The following is a 19,055-nucleotide window of genomic DNA, read 5'->3' on the forward strand; positions in this document are numbered from 1 at the left end:
AGCTTTCTATGCAGCTAAGTGCATTCACTTCTAAAATCCAAAGTTCAGTTTCAGGCTGCAGATGATGTTAGGACCGCTCAACATATTTGGCAGACATGGGACAATGATAATCAGTGCATAAATTCAAAATTGTATTATGTAAAATTTCATTTTAATATGGTTGGCAGTGATTTAATGATGCTGACCATTACTTTTTATAAGAACTATAAATTCAGCTTTATAAAAAATAAGCTGTAACATATAACGTCTCAAAAACATGAATAACCAGCACACCTGTACACAAACTATTTGATGAAAAAAATCAGACTTTCTATAGCTTGGTATTACTTAAAATTTCACAACTTAGTACCGCTGTCCACATATGTGGACATATATTTTTAGGAAAACTATTTGCCCTAGAATTTTTTTATTTTATATATTTTTTATTAGGTGCTACTAGTTACAAATCAAAAAGGGAAATGGAAAATGCACAGAGCAGTCACACGGGGGTCTCAGGAGGTTAAATATGGACAGAATTACATAATTCACATCTATTACATTCGATAGCAGTTTAAAACATGTCTAATTAGCTATTTGGTTATTGGTTAACGTTATGTTTCCCATTCGCACAGCCTAGGTGACAGGATGGTTGTTTTAGAGGTGGAGCAAGTTATTACATTTTGATTAAAAATTACAAACATTTTGTTTTAATTTGGAATATCGTGCACAAAAAACTAAATGGGGCCTGAAGTTGACTTTTATTTAAAGTAATTCAAATCTCTCTGAGTGGCTTTTCTGAGATTGAGATTGAGAGACAGAAAGATTAGAAGGTCTCATGTACTCAGATATCTTCCTGCCCTCTATCTGTCATTGAGTTTTCCCACACACAAGGACCCTGGCTCTTTCAGTCAGCTGTGTTCTTTGGCCAGAGCATGGGAAGTGACTGTGCATGGCTTCAGGCTACAAAAACAGCCTGGCACTCATTCTCTGTGCGATAGCAGGGGAAACCGGATGAGACTGCCTCATAGAATTAGCATGCTAGCATGCTAGCATACTAGGGGCTGACATATTATCTTACAGGTAGCTCAAAGGGATTATTGTATGACCAACACACACCACATTACTTTTAGTTTTAGTTTTCAAGTCTTTAAGTCATTGAAAAACATTTGAAACTGGGCTTGACGATTTTTGAGGGAGAAACGATTTGCTTTTGCATTTCTCAACCCCTGCTAGTGCTCAAACCTCTGAGGACTGTAGATAGGCAACGGTATCAGTTGCTCTATCTGTTTCAAAACAGCACATTCCTCTTCCCTTACGATTGACACAGGCCACTTCAGTCAGCCCTTGAATTCTTTAGCGTGGATGTAAGGACCTGCAGGAAGCATTTGATAACTATTAGACAAGCTGCATGTGTTTTTCTCAAAGCAGCTGAATTTGAATCTTTCAAAGTCCAATCTTTCTTAAATTTTAAAGCGGAAGCGTGTAATTTTTCTCCTATCCCAGCTTTATATGCAGTCAACTTTAAGTAAGCCATCTGCAGATTAATTTGCCCAAAAATTTTAATCACTGTGGCTCTTTAGCACTTTTCTATATTGCTCTGTTTGTCTGAGCATCCCGACCAGACCGACATAACAGAGTTGGCTCAACCAATGGCATTAGTTTGGGGTTGGATTATCTGTTTGTCTGACCAATGGCATTTGGAGGAAGAGTTCAGGAAACCTATGAGAAGTAAATAATTTGTTTTGCTATTCCAATTGGTGACACTAGTGGTACAGAAATTACACACTTCAGCTTTAAAAACTAAACAAAACAAATGGCAATCCATACATGAATGAAAAAAATAACTTGGGTCTAAAAATCCAAACAATCTAAAGGCTGTGACAAAGAAAGAGAGGGAGAGCTTGAGAAGGCACACATGAGCTGGAGGCAGTGGATTTCCTTCCCTGAAGTGTTGCTCCCAGCCAAGACCAGGAAGCCTGCTGAGGAATTCCCTTCAAATGAACCGTGACCTCCGTTCTCCCACTGCACAATTGCCTAAGGGACTGAGAAGAGTCTGGAATGCTGACGTCCCCTCTAAACAATGAAACTGAGTCTGTCTTTCATCTCCTCGTGAGGCGCGGCAGACCCACCCTACCTGACCCAGGCCTGACATGGCCTTTTCCCAGGCTCCTGGTTTCTCTTTGCTACATTCTCACTCTGTTCTCCTAACTGACATTGGATCATTCTCCAAAGATAAAGAGAGCTATGTCTTCATAACACATTAGACCATCAATAACTTGTCTAAGCTAACAAGATCTTTTCAAAATTCCTGTTCCTGTAGGTCAGCTGGTACAGCATGGCACAAGCAACTCCAAGATCATGGGTTCGATTCCCAGGGAACACATGTACTGACAAAAGGTAAAATAATTAACTCTGAAATCCTTGACAGCATATCAGAAACTGTACCACTGTTGAAACTGAAGACATTAATATATATTGTATTTTACAGCTTCATAAATATTAAAATCCCTAAGGATTTTATATCCCCATTAATCATAAGCCCATATGATATGCTACTGCCAGTAGCTTCCTGATTGAGTAGCACTAATATGTGAACAGGAAATGATTGAATGAGATGGTCGAATTATGGGGTGAAAATCACACATGAACGTGCCACACAAACACCAGTCCATGCTGAAACAATTAGGATCCTTTGACAGTTAGGAGTAAATTACACCTATATGTCTTCATGAAAAATTTGCCGAGAGACAACTAAAATGGGAGTTTGGACATTACATTTCAAGTCTCTTGAATCACGAGGTTCCCAACTGTCAATACAGAGGAGTTCAGGATGAAATACCTGCAAGACTGCCTCCATGCAATAAAATTTTATACACATAATTTATGGTGAGCAGGAAGTTAGTGAAAGCATTTTTAGATATTCAGAAGTACTGAATTTCAACAGTGTAGTGGTCTGCTCTACTGTAGAGAAGACCCGACAAACAGTTTCGGGACAGGTTCTGGTTGATTTCCATATATAACTTTGCATTTGCTTTGGGTTTGTGATACAGCGCAACAGTGCCCACCCACTTAGTTTGAGAGTGCAGCAATTGTTGGCCGCAATTCTCTTATTGGTGGATCATTCTCTTCGGGATTCACGGGCAGGGCCGCATTAACGCACAGGCTTACCGGGGCTTAAGCCTCAGGGCCTGTGGCTGCAGTATGTAAACGCATTCAGCGGGAGACGCTGATGTAAATGCAGAGAGGGTGCACAATGCTAAACCCGTCCGTGTAGCGCATGGTCATCGAGTGATAACGTGAACATTTATTTGTGCGTATATATATATATATATATATATATATATATATATATATATATATATATATATATATATACAGTTGTGCTCAAAAGTTTGCATACCCTGGCAGAAACTGTGAAATTTTGGCATTGATTTTGAAAATAAAAACTGTCTTTTATTTAAGGATAGCAATCATATGAAGCCATTTATTATCACATAGTTGTCTGGCTCCTTTTTAAATCATAATGATAACAGAAATCACCCACCTTTTCCATCTTTATAAAGTTCCATTACCTTGTTTGGCACCATTCTGAGTAAATTCTAGAGAGAGTTGTGCATGAAAATCTTTGGAGATCAGCAGTTACAGAAATACTCAAACCAGCCCATCGCCAACAATCATCCATGCAAATAACTAATCTGCCAATCGTGTGGCAGCAGTGCAGTGCATAAAATCATGCAGATATGGGTCAGGAGCTTCAGTTAATGTTCACATCAACCATCAGAATGGGGAAAAAATGTGATCTCAGTGATTTGGACCGTGGCATGATTGTTGGTGCCAGACGGGCTGGTTTAAGTATTTCTGTAACTGCTGATCTCCTGGGATTTTCAAGCACAACAGTCTCTAGAATTTACTCCGAATGGTACCAAAAACAAAAAACATCCAGTGAGCGGCAGTTATGCTGACAGATATGCCGTGTTGATGAGAGACGTCAACAGAGAATGGCCAGACTGGTTCGAACTGACAAAGTCTACGGGAACTCAGATAACCACTCTGTACAATTGTGGTGAGAAAAATAGCATCTCAGAATGCTATACTGAGATGTGGGTTGGTGCTGATTTGGCGGCACGAGGGGGACCTACACATTATTAGGCAGGTATTTTTCTCCCCAATTTGGAATGCCCAATTCCCAATGCTCTCTAAATCCTCATGGTGGCATAGTGTCTCGCCTCAATCCGGGTGGCGGAGGACGAATCTCAGTTGCCTCCGTGTCTGAGACCGGCAGAGTCAATCAGCACCCCTTGGATTGAACTTGCGACTCCAGGTGAGGCAGGTGGTTTTAATGTTGTGGCTGATCGGTGCATGTGATTATGGAGCTTCAAAATTTTGGCACCCATTCACTTGCATTGTATGGACCAAAAGAGCTGAGATTTTTCTAAAAATCTTTATTTGAATTCAGCAGATGAAAGAAAGTCATACACATCTGGGATGGCATTAGGGTGAGTAAACGATGAGAGAATTTTCATTTTTGGGTGAACTATTCATTTAAACCTTGACTATTTCCACAAAAAAACGTGCAGGTAGAATCACTCTGGACCCCACACACCCTGCCCGCTCCCTCTTTGAACTGTTGCCCTCTGGCCGGCGCTACAGAGCACTGAGCGCCAGAACATCCAGGCACAAGAACAATTTTTACCCTCAGGCCATTTTCCACATGAACAATTAAACTGCCTTAAGGACTCAATAATGTTTACAATAATGTAAATAAATATCTCATGTACATATGTAAATTCATTCATATTTAATTCAATAACTGTACGTACCCCTACCTTGCACATATATGCACGTGTACATATGCCATTCTGTTATATGTTCTATTATTTGTATGTCTATTAATACTCTTACCTTGCTTTATATTCTGTATGCACTTGTTTCTCCTATCACCAAAAAAATAAATAAAAATAAATAAAAATAAAATGTGTATGTGAGAACACTTGGCAATAAAGCTCATTCTGATTCTGAAATAGCAAGGCCTTCAGTACCTTATTGCTTAATTAAAGGTGCACTCAATGAAATTTCAGTTTATGTTGCACTGACACCTAGCAGCAAAGACACAGAATCTTGCAAAAACAGAAATTCTCAGTTATATCATTGTAAAAATGCACCATTCGAGGTCAATATGATGAATTTATTCCACTGGTAAAAGCATCCAATTACAGGGGATTATTGAGATAAAGCAAGTCATATTTGACTAGTCATGTGATCTCAATATAGCAATAAATGAATAAAGCACATTTCTCTTAGACTGATATGACTAGAGTCTTCATTTCATCTTCTTAGAGTACATTATTTTAAACATATTTTTCAAAACTACTTTTCTACTATTGCTGTTTCTTTGTCTAAAAATTTAGCAATCAGTAAAAAAAAAAAAGAAAAAAAAAATTACAGAGCGCACCTTTGACCAGTGGGACACCTATAAGAATATAGAGACTTAACATAGATGAATATTATGGGTATCATAACTACATGAGTTCTAATTAGCTTAGACTCTCAGTTTCAGCTTTTGCTAGGTATTCAGATTGCACAGCAATCAGTGAAACCAGTAAATCTCTGACTCTGTTCATAGCTCCCTTGAGGATTCACTTTACGTTGACCTGATCGTATTTTCAGATGATCTCCCAAATCCATTTAAACTGTGCGCCTCATTGGTCTGAATAATAATACACACAGATCTCTTAACAACTCATCTTTCAGAAAGCAAACCACTGAGGAGAGAACAAACTGAAACTTAAAATTTATGAATCAATCAAGATATTTATGTTGAGCAGGAGTGACTTCCAGGGATACTGTTATTTTGAGCAAAGATGACAACTTACATTACAAAGAGTTTCATCTTGTGCGGCATGCTTATGGTAAATAAAGATAGCCTCAGTAGGTGTTGAAACATACGCTAACATTTTGAAAAGACCAAGGAATCTTTAATTATTTTCAAAGTTACTGTTGGTCAACAATTTTGGTTTGGGGTTTTGGATAAGGATAGCAGCTGGTGAGTCATGCATTGATTGTGACTCTTTGGACCAACTGCTTTTGTACACAGCTGACTTGAAAATAAAACTGTTGGCAGTTGCCAATGGATACATGCCATTTTGCTGCTATATTTCGTATGAGTAGTCTAATGAAAGGATTCAGGGGGTAATGTGATAAGTGACTGGATCCAGAGTAATAGTTGTAATATGAGATGGCAACTAAACAGACACTGCTTAGAGCTTCATACCAAACTCACAAATGTTATTTGACTTCAGCTTTGGTGGTGTTTATGTTGGCAAAGAGAGCCCAATAACTGCTCTTCATATCGACTTGAGCCGATAAGCATAGCGTGACTCATGAGGTATTGCGGCACCTGACAAATGTTTTAGAGCGAAGATGATGCATTAACGTAGTTTATAGAGTCCATGAGTTAGCAAGCTAGGCTTTATTTTGTGCTCTGCATGAAAAAACGATGGCAATTTGAACAACACATTAAAAGCTTAACAACTTTGAAAACAAAAGTATTCAAAGACAGAAACTATTCACTATAGATCAGGAAGGAGCACATTAGTCACGCCGTCAGACGTACATTACATGTTCCTTCCCATTCTGATTCTCACATTTAAATAACATGTCCAGAATACTTCCAGATTTTATCCACTGACCACTATTAACCTACATCTCCACGTATGACTGTTTCCACTGCACCAAATAGCAAAAACATTAGCTTTCTCTAAAGCTCAGAACAATTTCCACATATCTTCCTATAACCCAGTTTAGAAAAACCAACATGGGATGATGTTCTGGTGTCCCCAACAAGATCTTAACTTGCTTGAACAGCAAAATCAGCCAGCTTCACCAGAAAAGCCATGCATGCACCAGTCTGGACCATCATGGGAATTCATGCTGGAAAAAGCTGGTCTTTTCCACAGGAGTAACATTTGTTCATCAACAAGTCAAAAATATTATTTGGATAATTTGTGAGTATTCCTGTTTATTTTGACAATGGTGCCCCTTGAACTCTGATATAAAGGTTTCGTATCTCTGGGATTGCTGTTGTGACTCTTACTGGGAAGTGAATAAGTGGATGTGAGGTAATCCAAGAACCTGCTTCCTGTTGGACCAGGATAAGCAGCAGCTGGAACAGTGTGATAGAGCCCAGAGACCTGGCCCAATCTCTACCTTCAGAAAACAATGGTGGAACAAGGAACTACCAAACAATTATCCAACCAGTGCTGCTAGCCTCATTAAGGGCCCACAAGTGGCAGCACTCCCAGAAGTCCTAATTGTTCTAATCAGCAGAAGACAAGAAAAACAGACCTCGGCTCAGAATCACATCCAGGCTGGCTGGAATTTTTTTTGTCTCCAAAATAACCAGCACCACAACTGACTCACAAGGGTATATCTTCCCCAGAAACCATGTTAGACTGACCAAATAACAGACCACAAGATGTTATTGGCTTTCGCTACCATAGCAACAACGTTCTGATACTGTTAATCACTGACTTTGAGGTGTCAGCCAATGGTCTAGCTAAGTCTAGCCAATGGCCACTGTGATTTTGCCATGCAGGACATGTTCCTGCATCCTGGATTTTGTTGGTTCTGCAACATCTTTGCAGTAAAACAAACACAGACCTATCCCCTAATTATTAAGTACACTAAAAATCATAGGGAAATTATAAGTTGATAATAATGTTGTTGAAGTTCCAAACCCCAGCTATAAGCGAAACCCTGACCCTAAACCTAACCCTAACCCTAAAATAGGATTGGTTTACTGAAATGTTGTTCCAGGGCATCCTACTTGGAAAAATTTGTGTCACCCAAGCATAATTATTTTCGAAAAGAGTTTAGAGAGCTAAAGTTTAAAGAGATCATCGGCATTTGTTTGGAAACATTTCAGCCATTTACGGTCATAAACGAACAGTGTGTTGGATAAAAACAGCAGTTCTATAAATTCAAGAGCAACTGAAGTTGCCCTCTTCAAGCTGCAATTAAATATTTTGGTAACAGTTTACAATTAGGTTCTACGTTAGGTATTATGAACTTAAAATTAAAAATCTATTTTACAGTATCAACTAATCTAGGTTGATGCTGATTTATACATTTACAATTGTTCATGGTTTGTTCATAATACATGAACTTTTAACATAAATAACTTTCTATACTTTATATCTAACTTTATTTCGTTCCGATAATTTTTTCATGAAACCAAAGGCCAAAGGGGTTATATATTTTTGGAACTGCACTTCATGTTTCCTGAAAAAATTAAACATGTGCTTTGACCCTGAAGGAAACTTATCACACATTTCTTTGCCTAATTGCATTGTGGATGTCGCATTCTGTGAATGAAAACCTTTTTAACAACTATGTATAATTACTACATATACTGTACATGCACAGGTAATCCACATACAATTATTAGAGGTAAAAAGTAAATTTCTCAGTTGTTTCCAAGTCTTCACTGAATTATTGTAAGACATGATACATTAATACAGATTTGATGCTGTCAGGTTTTGACTGAGAAGCAGATCTTTAATTAAAATTATACTTAACTGTTAATTAAAGCTATGCTTATGATTTCTATGCTGATAAATCCACCACACAGGAAAAATATTAACTGCTTATTTTCACTGACTTTGTAGGGGTAAGTGGCTTATTTTGGGCTTGTTTTTCCAGAGCAGGTTGCTTGTTTCTCTTGCAAGATCTGGCAACACTGCAACTGGTTTTTCACCCACCCCTTAGCGCAGAGTACTGTCATTTTAAAAAGAACGTTATTAACCGTTCTTTTATTTTGCTCTGGTTACCATTTATAAAGAAGACTGCGGAACCTTTGAACCGGGACGAATAAATACAGTTTTTTGCTCAAACGAACTGAAATGAAAAACATTTTGTTTTTAGTCCTTTTTAGTGCTGACCACTCCTATGTGTATTTCTTAACAATCCTGCAGGCTAAACTGGATAGTTTGTAGTGGTTTCTTATGGGGAACCCAGCTCTAGAGTCACGTGGTGTGGTGACCCCCTCCATTACGGCAGGATCTACTGCTTTGGCTCGAGTGAGCTGGACGCCACTTCAGAGCTCAGTACACAGGCTTGTGTCTACAGCAGCCAAGTCAGTGTGCTTTATTGCAATGAGGCCCCTCAAAGCTTATGGCTGGTGAAGGCCAGGAGCCAGACTTACAGCCAGCATTTGTAAGAGTTTCCATGAGTAAAAGTGGTTGTAACCCCTCCTCTAAGAACCAAAGGAAAACTAGAGAAGGACCCTATCTGAGGAAACAGTGAGCAGTAAATGAAGACTTCAGTATTGGATAAGCGGTTGGTAGTGATAGACTTTTAGACCGTTTTTAGATTATTAAACTAGACAACTTCTTTTTATGTCTTATTTTTTAAAGCAAATTATTAAAATAGCTCATCACTATGCTTTAAACAGTTATATAGAGTGTTTTCAATTTTTTTTGGACTTAGTGTAAATGTATATGTTTAAGTTTAATGCTATTGCTGTTACATTGACAGAGGATCATCTTTGTTTTGCACAAAATAAATACTGCTCTGATTGTAAAAAAATACAGTATATTATATGATAACTATTGCACACTTTAATGTCATTTTATGAATGTGTATCTTGACTGTAGTTTAACTAAGTTTAAATTATGAGTAGCTTTTAGTTTGCAAAGCAGTTTAAAAATAGCTTTCTGGTTTCTACAACCAAGACACAAGAACTAAAACTTTATAAATATCTCAATACTAGATGTTAGGTAAACAATTTTGTGTGTGAAATCGCTGTAGCGTGTAAAAAATGCCTCTGTTTGAAATCAAATTAATGAGAGTGGTTGACAAGCACAACAAACTCCACCAGAAAGCATCCATTAAAGCTGCAATTCAAACTTCTAATGGTATGGGAAGCCATGTTAGCGCTCAGCTAATATGTTATATTTTGCCAGGGGAGAAATGACAGGTAATAATTTTGACATGCCAACCCATAAAAAATTAAATAAATAACTACTTGACCATGTTTCCTCTAAGTTTGAGCAGTGTAGACTATATTTTAACTGCTCTAAAATGTTAGAAGACTTAAGCCTGTAAATTACTATGGCACCCGGAATCCATCCTCCAACATCTTAAACTCCAAGGTTAGAAGAACTTCATAGTACATCTTTCTAGTATGATGAGTGATTTCTACAGAATACTTCAAGATTGAGCTCCTCCATCAAAATGGCAAATAAAATTTACTTTAAATCCCTTAGGGCTGAAAGAAATAGGTTGTCTTCAATCACTAAACCAATAATTTCCCTTTCTACCCTCTGAATACTTTTGAGTTTGGAGGATGTAAGGCTCCTGTGCACTTCAACGAAGGCCTAGGCTTGAGAAATACTTATGGCCTGTCATGGGTTCTGTACTGTTCAAAAGCTTCAGCATAGATGGCATATCCAGACTATTTGTAAATTAGCACAGTACAACCTAAGTGACAGTGCTGAAAGGTGACCTCCTGCCCAGACTTGAAGCGCCATGTGATGTTTCAGCAGATTCCGCTGCATGAAGAATTTTTCAATACCACTAGACTTTGGGTCAACCATGTCTGCTTACACACTAGAGAACCATTATTTATTAGCTTTTATCATTACACAGCTATCTGGAATACTCAATTTTGATTGGTCAGTCATGGTATTCAGCAGTCAAATATTTCTGAATAATGTCTAATAATCACAATCTAATATTTCACCGGTCATCCGGGTATTTCAGATAGTCTGTCCTACTTGTGTTTGGCTGGGCGATATGGCTCCAAAAAATAAATCTCAATATTTTTCAGCCAATTAACGATATTCAGTATATATCTTGATAATTGTGTATTTGCTCAGAAATGACATAAAAGTGATTTTAAATCAGAGGAACCACCATTTCATCCAAAAAGCCATTGTAGCCAAGTAGATTCAAAATTAATAGTAATAAAAAGTAATAACAAAATCTATATTTCCAAACATATATTTTTAATTTTTTTTGTGTGTGAATTAACAGGGTGTGTAAAAACAATGACTTCACTCACTTATATTTTAGAACACAGTTAAATATAATATATTAAATATTAGTCTATTTTAATATAACATGATACTGAGTTATTTATTACTACTATTATTCTGAGGATTTGTTTTATACAATAGTAATATATTTCTGTTGTATTTATTTAAACTTCACCTGGAGCTTTTATTTTTGTGAAAAACTGAAAGTGCACTGCAGTGTTAGTATGTATTTGAGATTTTACATTGTTCCTCATCTGTGAAATGCTGTCACCTCCATTTCTGTGATAATGTGTTGCAATTTTTTTATTTGTATAATAACTTAGTGGTTTCAAATGTTTGGAATTGTGCGAATGTGTGAACCTGCAGTACTTTGCTTTCGAAATGTGTTTATCATATTGTGAATATTCAATATATCGCCTAGCCCTACTTACTTACGTTATGTGCTCTTTTTATCGTTTCACTTTGCGATCTTTACAAGGAAGCCAATAAAATTATTTAATATGTAGGATTATGAAAAGTCAGATTTCATTATCGCAAAACAAACACCAAGAGGAAGATCACAACTCTGATGCAAACTGGAGGTTGAGTTCAGTGGTTTGGAGACTCCACAATGTCTTCCTTTTCACATATTGTAACAACAATTTCAATGCAAATCAATATTTCATGTCCATTTATTCATTTATTTGGTAAGTAGTCGTGTAATAAGTGGGATAATGCACAGTCAGTTGATCATTATCACAAAATAAACCCCCATTAGGGTGAAACAAGACCTATCCTGACACCCATGTCAGGGTTTATTTTGTGGCTGACTGTACATTATATCCCTTACTTATTATATAGACAGATCTAATATTATAATTATATCCATCTGTTGAACATGTCTCCCACAGATGCTTTAAATTTAATGCAAAGTTCAAGGAAAACTGATGAAGTCATTCATTAACTTGCCAGTTAATTCATGTCTTTCTTGATATATTAAACAACATGGAACAGAACTGTTGTTGCCGTTGCAGTACGGTTAACGCTGCGCAAGATCTCAAAAGTCCTAATTTTGCAAGGGAGCACTCAGGCAAAAACATCAAGCAATTAGAACCATCTGTTTGGCATTACATCACCAGACTACGATGCATGGTCACTAAATTGAGCTGAAATATTGTGCTGTCACTTACCATCATCTAGGTACATTTGATCCAGTTCCTGCGGTTCCTGCTTGATGCTGACAGCCAGCATGGTGGGGGCTGCTCCCTCCTCTTGCATGAGGGGGGACGATCCGCCCCTCACCGGTGCTTTGGTTATCTGAGCAGCTAAAGCCGGGGCCTCGCTGGTGGCCTGTGATTGGGTCAAACTGTGGCTGGGAGTGAAGGGGAGTTCTGGTGCTGAGTTTGGGGTGGAAGGATGGGACCCTGGAGAGGACGCAGTGCTTCCTGTTGGGTAAAGGATGGACTGTGGGTAGCGTCCCGGTGTGGGCTGAATGGTGGAGACATGTGGGACCGTAGGAGACTGGGGCCCCAGGTTTGATCCTGCTGATAGGCACTTGGTGGAAAGGTGAGGTGGGGAGAGATCTTGGAGTTTGGGGCTGGTGTTGGGCAAGGAGGAGCAGGACAAGGAGGTGGGCTTTGCCACCAGTCTTTGAGGGCTGGTTCTGAATGAGCCTGTGACACAGGGCCTTAGCTCTGAAGGCATCATGGGGGTCAGTGTTGGTGGGCTGTAGTAGGGCTTTGGATGCAAAGCCAACCCGGCGGGATGGAGCGGCGTACATACCTGGGGAAGGTCATAGTCATCGTGCGGCTCTGTTTTTATGGTTGGAACTATGGAGGCGAAAGAGAAAAGAGTGCATATGAAAGAAAGAAAGAAAGAAAGAAAGAAGGGGCAAAGAAAGAAGAGAAAGATTAGATTAGGAAAAACGGAGGAAAAGGAGCGAAACGAATAAACACACGTTCTGGGTTCATGTGACTTTATGTGAGCCTGCGCGAGTGAGTGGGTTTGTGGCTAGGATACCCACAGTGAAACAAACATTCTCATCAATGAGACTATGTGTCTGAGGCTACGCGCTCCCGCCCAACTGAAAATATTTAAAGAAAGAGGGAAAAAAAGGATGAATCATCGCCACAAGAGCCTTCCAGCTGCTTTCGAAAAATAAAAGGGCTATTTTTTTTGGAACTCCCTCCAGCACTAATTCCATATAAGCGTGCATTATGAAATATTTTACTGCTACAGTAGCCTTACATCCATAGCTTAAAATAAATCCCCATCAAGAAAAAATTCTGCATTTTTTTTCTCAGTAAAGATTCAGTGTGTCATTTTAAGATGAGATCTAAGGTTTAAGAGAGCCAAATTGCAGCTGGGATAAGAATCGGACTAAGACTGGATTGAACAGAAACAGATCAGAAGATTGCACGTATTTTCGTGCATGAAGTGCACTAAATGTAAGACCTGTCCATTTCTTTAAGCTGAAGGGTGTATTTTTTTCAATGTTAAAATACTTTCTTGGATCACAGCTTAATATACAGAGAAAACTGTTAGTAAGCCAATTGTAGGTTGATTTCCCTGAAAAGTGTAAAAACTGAGGCACATTTAATTCATTGCTCTGTTGGTTTTTTTTGTTTTGTTTTTTGTTTTTTAGCATCCCGACCAGCATGACACAGCATCACTGGCTCAACCAATGGTGTGAGTTTGGGGCGGTACTACCTGTTTTCTGACAAATAAAAGACGGGTGTAGTTTTCAGGCAATTCGTTTAACAACAATAATTATTTTTGCAATTTTGTTTGGTGACACCAGTGGAGCAGATTTACACACTTCAGCTTTAACATTCACTTTTCTAGCAGTTCAACCAGTGGCATGAAGAAGAAATGTGCCATCTGGTTTCCCAGACTTATTACCAGACAAATGCCCAAAACCCCTCTAAAACCAGCATACTGTACAGGCTGGGAGACCAGCTAAGACAGATTAGGCTGGTTTAAGATGTTTTTTCAGTAGGGTAGACCAATTCATTGGTGTGCGTTGGTGCATTTGATTCTGGTGAACAGATGTTGCGCTACTGTGGAGAATTCATCTGTTGTTGACAAACTCCTCGTCTTAATGATGTTCTGTTTTTCACCTTTTAGCTTCTGGCTGCATTTCTCAACAGACCATCAGATTGCAACAGTTTATCTTTCCTCAGAATTTAGACATCACTCACACTAACATGCCTTCACGGATGCCCTGATTTTTATTTTTAAAAAACATTTGCATTCTGTCAACAATACAGAGAAAAAGGGGAACTCTCTATGCTGTCAGACTGACCGCAGGTTTAAAATAGAGCCCAAAACCTATTTTAGGCCCAGCGGGGGGGGTGGGGGGTGGGGGGTGGGGGGGTAAGAGGCACATGACAGACTGATGCAGTGCCGTACGGACGAACAGATGTCTGTCACTATGTATAACCTCAAGAGCATCTCAGCTGGTTCAGATTCATAACGGTCACAAAGAACACGTTCTTCATTAAAAAAGTTAGATGACGAACGAATGGGAAAGAATGTTGGTGTATATAACATGCATATTAAAACACTGTGTTCATGTGCAAGACACTAAAAAAGCAGCAAGCTCCATCACAATAGTCAAAAATGTCCATCTAGCCCATGTTAACATAGAAAAACAAGAGGCACGCAAAAACATACTGTACTGTGAACAGCCTCTAACATCTCACTACTAAAGCTTAAAGATCCATTATAGACGCATTAGATGTCAGGAAAAGACGCTTAAGTAATTCTGACGCATAAGTAATTCTGAAACATTAGTAATTCAAATGGATGTTTCCTTTTTAACAATAATTTTTTACACCGGGGCGGCACGGTGGCTCAGTGGGTAGCACTGTTGCCTCACAGCAAAAAGGTCCTGGGTTTGAGTCCCAGCTCAACTGGGCCTTTCTGTGTGGAGTTTGCATGTTCTCCATGTGTTTGTGTGGGTTCCCTCCAGGTGCTCTGGTTTCCCCACAGTCAAAAAAAAAAAAAAAGACATGCAGGTTAAGTTAATTGGAAACCCTAAATTGCCCGTAAGTGAGAGTGTGATGCCCTGTGATGGACTGACCACCTGTCCAGGGTGTTTCCCTGCTGTCAGCCCAAGACAACTGGGACAGGCTACAACAATAACCAAGACCCAGCATAGGACAAGCAGCTATAGAAGATGGATGGACACAGAAAATGTTGTCACTACAAATATCACTGAAATAGGTGTCCTGAGAAAATACACATGGTGTCAGAGGGCCAGCCCACACTTTTTAACCATCATTAAGTGAGCCAATTAGGAATACTCTGTGCCTGTCAATCATTTTGCACATTCAGGATTGATGACATGTCTTTGGCAGGTGGAATTTTGGAGCGAAGTAGTATGATTTAAGTTAGCAAAATAGCTTACAGCACCTTTAAAATGGCAAATCAGAATAACTAAAGGAAATCCTGACATTTAAAAAACTGTGAACTGTGAACTGTGATCTTGGTCTTATTACTGTTAATAAACTAAATTAAACAGAACTCCATGCTTGTCTCCATCCATACAGTGTCTAAAAAAAGACAGTACTGCAGCATGAGTGGGACTGCCTGTAGTTGCAGCGCCCACACTTCAGGAGACAGGGCTGGGACAAGCTGGGACTGACTCAAGCCTTTGAACTACCCACTGGTTTATGCACGCCGGGCCTTGGGGAATTAGCCGTGGTTTGGACCTTTCAGATGTCAAGCAAATTTTTTTATTTCACCTGGCAACCAGTCTGGATTTGAATAATAGCATTCGCATACTGAACCCCACCCTTCCACTGCCCTTCTACTGCACTCAAAGCAGGTATGGAAAAGAACACATTTTATGTAAATGCTTTTAACCAAGAAAACTATTCCATCCACTAAAAAGTCTTCAAAATGTCATTTTTATGAATTAAGTCCCAGACTGGAAAAAGGAACGTGTATAAATGAAAGGGGAAGAAAGAAATATTTTACCATTTGTGGGTAGGTATGTGAAACGTTGGTACTGGCTTCTCTTTCGTTTGCCGTTGCACACGTAGAAATTCACTTGAACCGGGCTGGATATTCTTTGGTTCCGGTATGGTGGAATTTCCACAAGTAAAGTCACCTGAAATTCAAATTTCAAAAGAACTTCAACATTTAAAATTAAATTCAAATTGGCATTGAAGTCGAGGATTCCTAACCAGCTCAAACTCTGCCCCCACTTTTGTAAGTGAAGGTGAAGTGTGTAATTTCTGTGCACAAAAATGACTATTGTCAAACAGGTTTCTAAGCACTTTCCCCACCTACCACTGGTTGGATAAACACAAAGTCCCGCCCAAAACTCACGCTATTGGTTGAGCCAATGTTGTTGTGTTAGACTGGTCTGGATGCCTAAACAGAGCAATGTTTTGATTGCGCCACAACCACAGTGTTTATGCTTTTTGGAAAACCAACCTACAAATGGCTTACTAATAGTTGTTTCTGCATATTTAGCCAGGACAAGAGAATTAAAAAATAAAAAATTACACAATTTACCTTTAATCAGTTTGATTAGGCAATCTTTTTAAGATACTAAAGTTTACCAGGCCCCAAAAACCTTGACAGCATTTCCTCACATAACGTACAGTGTCTAACAGTCACGCACACATCTAATGATTGTGGCTTTGTGTGCTCAGGGTAGTTGAGGTTCAGACAGACCAAACTGCACACAGCAGATGATGTTATTTTAATGCTTCTCACCCAGAACGAGAGAGTGTCCAGGGACTCCATCTAGACAGTTTATTTCCCCTGCGTTTCTCCCCTCCGTCTCCAGACGCCAATGAACTTTTGACCGCTGAGCAGTCTCAGATTATAACTACAGTATGAGAGAGGTACTGGGGGTGCCAAACTGTCTATCTACCCCTCCTTTCTCTCTCTCTCCCTCTCTCTCTTTTTCTGTCTCTCTCTCGCTTTCTCTTTCTCCACCCTGAGATGAACCCTGTGTGGCGGAGAGGAGATTGATGGAGGCACTGTACAGTAGCCAGAGAGGAAGTCATCAGTCTTCTTGCAGGTTTTAGAGCCATGTGCAGGTGAGCACGCCGACTATTTATATTAGCACATCGCCTTAGCCGCAAAGCAAAGCCACACGAAGCACAATGTGTGAGAATTTCACCCATTAGTCTGATTCGCAGCTGTGCTCAGTACACTACTTCGCAATAATTCAAAAGCAAGTTATATCTTACTTCAGTAAGAGTGTACTCAAACGTGTTAGCATTAGCAACATGCTATCAGCATTTCTGTGTACCTTCAAGAGCACATAGAGGAACTGTACTAAACCCATATGTTTAAAAACATAAATCTAATTCTAGCAACAGTCTATTAATAATAATTAATTATAATTTTTATTTATTTATCACACATTATACATTTGCACATATACAGTGAAATTCTTTTTTTCACATATCCCAGCTAAGCTGGGGTCAGAGCACAGGGTCACCCTGAAAGAAAAATTAAGGCAGTGTAACTGCAGCATTGCACTGTTTAGCCCCGCTCACAGTGAAATCTCATGGGTCCAAAACCACGCTCCTCATAACAGTATATTAAACACCAAAAATCTTTTCATTGGCTCTGATTGTGTCAAGTCACACACCAGTTTCATGTTTAGTGTGGACATGTACAGCTGAAGTGAGAAGTTTACATACATCTTTGCCAAATACATTTAAACTCAGTTTTTTCACAAATCCTGACATTTAATCGTAGAAAACATTCCCTGTCTTAGGTCAGTTCAGTTAGGATCACTACTTTATTTTAAGAATGTGAAATGTCAGGGCCTGGGTAGCTCAGCGAGTAGAGATGCTGACACCCCTGGAGTTCGTGAGATCGAACCCCAGGGCATGCTGTGTGACTCCAGCCAGGTCTCCTAAGCAACCAAATTGGCCCAGTTGCTAGGGAGGGTATAGTCACATGGGGTAACCTCCTCGAGGTTGCTATAATGTGGTTCGCTCTCGGTGGGGCACATGGTGAGTTGTGCGTGGATTCCACACGTGCTATGTCTCCACGGTAATGCGCTCAACAAGCCACGTGATAAGATGTGCAGGTTGACGGTCTCAGACGCGGAGGCAACTGAGATTTGTCCTCTGTCACCTGGTTTGAGGCAAGTCACTATGCCACCACGAGGACGTAAGAGTGCATTGGGAATTCCAAATTGGGGAGAAAAAAAAAAAATTATTGTGAAATGGCAGAATAATAGTAGAAATTATTTCATCACATTCCCAGTGGGTCAGAAGCATACATACACTTTGTTAGTATTTGGTAGCATTGCCTTTAAATAGTTTAAAGCTTCTCACAATAAGTTGCTGGAATTTTGGCCCATTCCTCCAGACAGAACTGGTGTAACTGAGTCAGGTTTGTAGGCCTCCTTGCTTGCACACGCTTTTTCAGTTCTGCCCACAAATTTTCTATCGGATTGAGGTCAGGGCTTTGTGATGGCCACTCTAATACCTTGACTTTGTTGTCCTTAAGCCATTTTTCCACAACTTTGAAGGTATGCTTGGGGTCATTGTCCATTTGGAAGACCCATTTGTGACTGAGCTTTAACTTCCTGGCTGATGTCTTGAGATGTTGCTTCAATATATCCACATCATTTTCCTTCATCATGATGCCATCTATTTTGTGCACCAGTCCCTCCTGCAGCAAAGCACCCCCACAACATGATGCTGCCAACCCCATGCTTCAAGGTTGGGATGGTGTTCTTCGGCTTGCAAGCCTCACCCTGTTTCCTCCAAACATAACGATGGTCATTATGGCCAAAAAGTTCAATTTTTGTTTCATCAGACCAGAGAATATTTCTCAAAAAAGTAAGATCTTTGTCCCCATGTGCACTTGTAAACTGTAGTCTGGTTTTTTTATGGCAGTTTTGGAGCAGTGGCTTCTTCCTTGCTGAGCAGCCTTTCAGGTTATGTCGATATAGGACTCGTTTTACTGTGGCTATAAATACTTGTCTACCTGTTTCCTCCAGCAACTTCACAAGGTCCTTTGCTGTTGTTCTGGGATTGATTTGCACTTTTCGCACCAAACTACGTTCATCTCTAG

General features: G+C 39.4%; 1 protein-coding gene across 1 annotated transcript in view; it reads right to left on the reverse strand.

Annotated features, from left to right (window-relative positions):
• The window catches only part of nfatc1 (nuclear factor of activated T cells 1), a 46,446-nt gene that overhangs the window by 3,139 nt on the left and 24,252 nt on the right, over positions 1–19,055 (reverse strand). The window contains exons 8-9 of the mRNA XM_051664432.1: positions 15,978–16,110; positions 12,185–12,823 (exon numbers count right to left, since the gene is read on the reverse strand). Of these exons, the coding sequence (XP_051520392.1) occupies positions 12,185–12,823; positions 15,978–16,110 (772 nt within the window). The remainder of the gene's footprint in view (positions 1–12,184; positions 12,824–15,977; positions 16,111–19,055) is intronic.

Source organism: Myxocyprinus asiaticus, chromosome 30 (genome assembly GCF_019703515.2).
Source record: "Myxocyprinus asiaticus isolate MX2 ecotype Aquarium Trade chromosome 30, UBuf_Myxa_2, whole genome shotgun sequence".
Lineage (NCBI taxonomy): Eukaryota > Metazoa > Chordata > Actinopteri > Cypriniformes > Catostomidae > Myxocyprinus > Myxocyprinus asiaticus.